The sequence below is a fragment of the Orycteropus afer genome, unplaced genomic scaffold (assembly GCF_000298275.1).
Source record: "Orycteropus afer afer isolate SDZICR_OR568_19922 unplaced genomic scaffold, OryAfe1.0 scaffold09278, whole genome shotgun sequence".
NCBI lineage: Eukaryota > Metazoa > Chordata > Mammalia > Tubulidentata > Orycteropodidae > Orycteropus > Orycteropus afer.
Window position 1 is genome coordinate 1 of NW_006930865.1, and position 3,217 is coordinate 3,217.

The 3,217-nt window shown below is 38.3% G+C and overlaps 1 protein-coding gene across 1 annotated transcript; it reads left to right on the forward strand.

Moving 5' to 3' along the window:
* The first annotated feature begins 449 nt into the window (after nt 1–449).
* Nucleotides 450–2,324, forward strand: LOC103213573 (nuclear speckle splicing regulatory protein 1-like). The gene is given in 2 exon segments (XM_007959315.1): nt 450–629; nt 819–2,324. Coding segments are annotated over 2 exon segments (1,686 nt in total).
* Nucleotides 2,325–3,217: the final 893 nt, after the last annotated feature.

The window sequence follows — 3,217 nt, forward strand, 5'->3', positions numbered from 1 at the left end:
CCTTCCGAGGAGTGGCTGGTGGGTTTGAACCGCCAGCCTTCTGGTTAGCAGTCAAGTGCCTTAGCCACTATGCTACCAGAGCTCCCGAACATAACATTAGAAATCAACAATAGGAAGATCAAGGGAAAAAAAAAAAGCAAATACATGAAAATTGAATAATACCCTCCTTAAAAACTGAGTAATAGAAACCATGAAGCTAAAAATTCCTTAAATGAGAATGAAAACACAACATACCAAAATCTTTGGGACACAGCAAAAGCAGTGATCAGAGGCCAATTTATAGCAATTACACATCAAAAAAGAAGAGGCAAAATCAACACCTTAACCCAACATCTCCAACAATTAGAAAAAGAGCATCAAAAAAAGCCTGCAGTCACCAGAATAAAAGAAATAATAAAAATTTGAGCAGAACGTTTGCGCCGGCCACGTTCAGCGGAGACGGGAGCAAGATGGCGATTCCGGGCAGGCAGTATGGGCTTATTTTGCCAAAGAAAACACAGCAGTTGCACCCTATTTTGCAAAAATCTTCAGTGTTTGAGGATGATTCTGATGATGATGAGGAGACCTCTGTGAGTGAAAGCCTTCAGAGGGAAGCTGCTAAGAAGCAAGTGATGAAACAGCAGCCTCTGGTGGCATAGACCTAAGGCATTTGACTGGTACCCAAAAGACTGGTGGTTCAAACCCATAAGCCACTCCTTGGAAGGAAGATTGGGCCATCTACTTCTGTAGTGATACCGCCTCGGAAACCCAAGGAGGGGTCACTATGAGTAGGATCCAACTTGACAGCAGTGAGTTTGGTTTATTTATTTTTTTGGAAGACTAAACTGGAAATCCAAAAAGCCCTTGCAGAAGATGCTACCGTGTATGAATATGACAGTATTTATGATGAAATGCAGAAAAAAAAGGAAGAAAGTAATCCCAAATTGCTTTTGGGGAAAGATCGAAAGCCAAAGTATATTCATGGCTTACTAAAAGCAGTTGAGATCAGGAAAAAGGAGCAAGAAAAAAGAATGGAAAGGAAAATTCAAAGAGAATGAGAAATGGAAAAGGGAGAATTCGATGATAAAGAAGCATTTGTGACATCTGCTTATAAGAAAAAACTGCAAGAGAGAGCTGAAGAAGAAGAAAGAGAAAAGAGGGCTGCTGCACTCAAAGCAAGTTTGGATGTAACCAAGCAGAAAGATCTTAGTGGATTTTATAGGCACCTATTAAATCAAACAGTTGGTGAAGAAGAAGTACCTAACTGCAGCTTTCGTGATGCCAGATCTGGGATAAAGGAAGAGAAATCAAGAGGTTACTCCGATGAAGTAAATTCATTGAACAGAATACCACATGAGAAATGCATTCTCCAGATTGGTATAAAGGCAGAGGAAAACCCAGATGCAGATAGTGACTTCAGTGCTAAGAGCAGTGAGGATGATGAAATTGAAGAACATTATAAAGTGAGCCATAGAAAAGAAAAAGGCACAGAGTCCTCTGAGAATGACCTCAGGTGTCACAGGAGGCATACCAGCTCACGGTCATCTAGTGAAGAAAGAGGACACAGTGCCAAACACCACACAAAAAGTTTCAAGGCAAGAGGACATGAGAAAGGGGAAGATCAGCATCAAGAAAGACAATCCAGGGACCAGGGGAACTATTACCCTGATCATGATTATCGAAAAGAAAAGAAGGATTCCCATAGACACAGAGAGGCCAGTCATAGAGATTCCCACTGGAAGAGACATGAGCAAGAAGATAAACTAAAGGGAAGAGACCATAGAGAAAGAGAAAGAAATGGCAGAGAATGGAAAAGGGAGACAGATAAGGAGAAATATATCTCAAGAGAACAAGAAAGAAATAGACAACCAAATGATCATGACCAACACGGTGAGAAAGGAGGAGAAAAACAGGACAAAAGCAAAGCAAAGGAAGAACATATGAAAGGAAGGAAGGAAAGATATGAGAACAGTGATAAATACAGAGCTAGGGAAAAACAAGTAAGTGTTCAGTCTTCAGAAAGAAATCAAGAAAGAAAAGAAAGTAGCCCAAGTTTTAGAGCAAAGCTGGACCAGGAAAAATCCAACAAAATGAAAAATATGGAAAAGGACAAAGAAAGGATCCAAGAGAAACCCTCTAGTAGTTCTGAAACATTGGGAGCAAAACACAGAATCACAGAGGAAAGGCAAGAGATGGGCAAAGAACAAGAGAGACCACCTGAGGCTGTGAGCAAGTTTGCAAAGCGGAGCAATGAAGAAACTGTAATGTCAGCTAGGGACAGGTATTTGGCCAGGCAAATGGCACGGGTTAATGCAAAGACCTATATTGAGAAGGAAGATGATTGATGGCTGCTCTGATCTGTGAAAACACAGAAAATCAGTACTTGTGGAACTTGCTGTGTGAAAGCAAAAAGGAGTGTGGAAAGGTATTTTTAAATATCAAAATTCACTTTTGGTTTAGATTTAAATCAAAAGTCCTTTCACCTTGAATATTTGAATTGATGTAATATTTACTTACCAATACACCACATCCTTCGTTGCATCCAAGCAACTGTACAGTGTGCCAAGTCTCTATAGATACTTAATGAAGAAAATTGACTCTGTCACTATTAATGTTGGTTTTGTTTTAGGAGCTGTTTTATTTTATAAATAAAAATTTCAAATCAAAATATGTGGATTTGAAAAATAAAATAGAGAATATGGTTATACTCTGAAAAAAAAAAAAAATTTAAGCAGAAGTAAATGAAATGGAAAATACCAACAAGCTTAGCAGTTGGTTCTTTGAAAAAATTAATAAAATGGACATACCACTGGCAAATTTAACAAAGGCGAAGGAGAAGATGCTAATAACACAAATAAGAAATGAAATGGGTGACATCACAACAGAACCAACTAAAATAAAAGGATAATATCAGGATACTATGAAGAATGTATTCCAACAAATTAGAAAACCTAGAAGAAATGGATGTATTTCTAGAAACACACTACTTATCTATATTGACACAGAGTGAGGTAGAAAATTTGAATAGACCAATTAACAACCGTAGAAATTGAACAGGTCATAAAGAAACTACCAACAAAACTACCTGGCTCAGATGGCCTCACTGGAAAATTCTACCAAACATTCAGAGAACTTACACCAATCCTACTCAAACAATTCCAAAACATAGAAAAGAATGGGACAGTCCTGAACTCATTTTATGAAGCAAGCATAACTTTGATACCAAACCCAGAGGAAG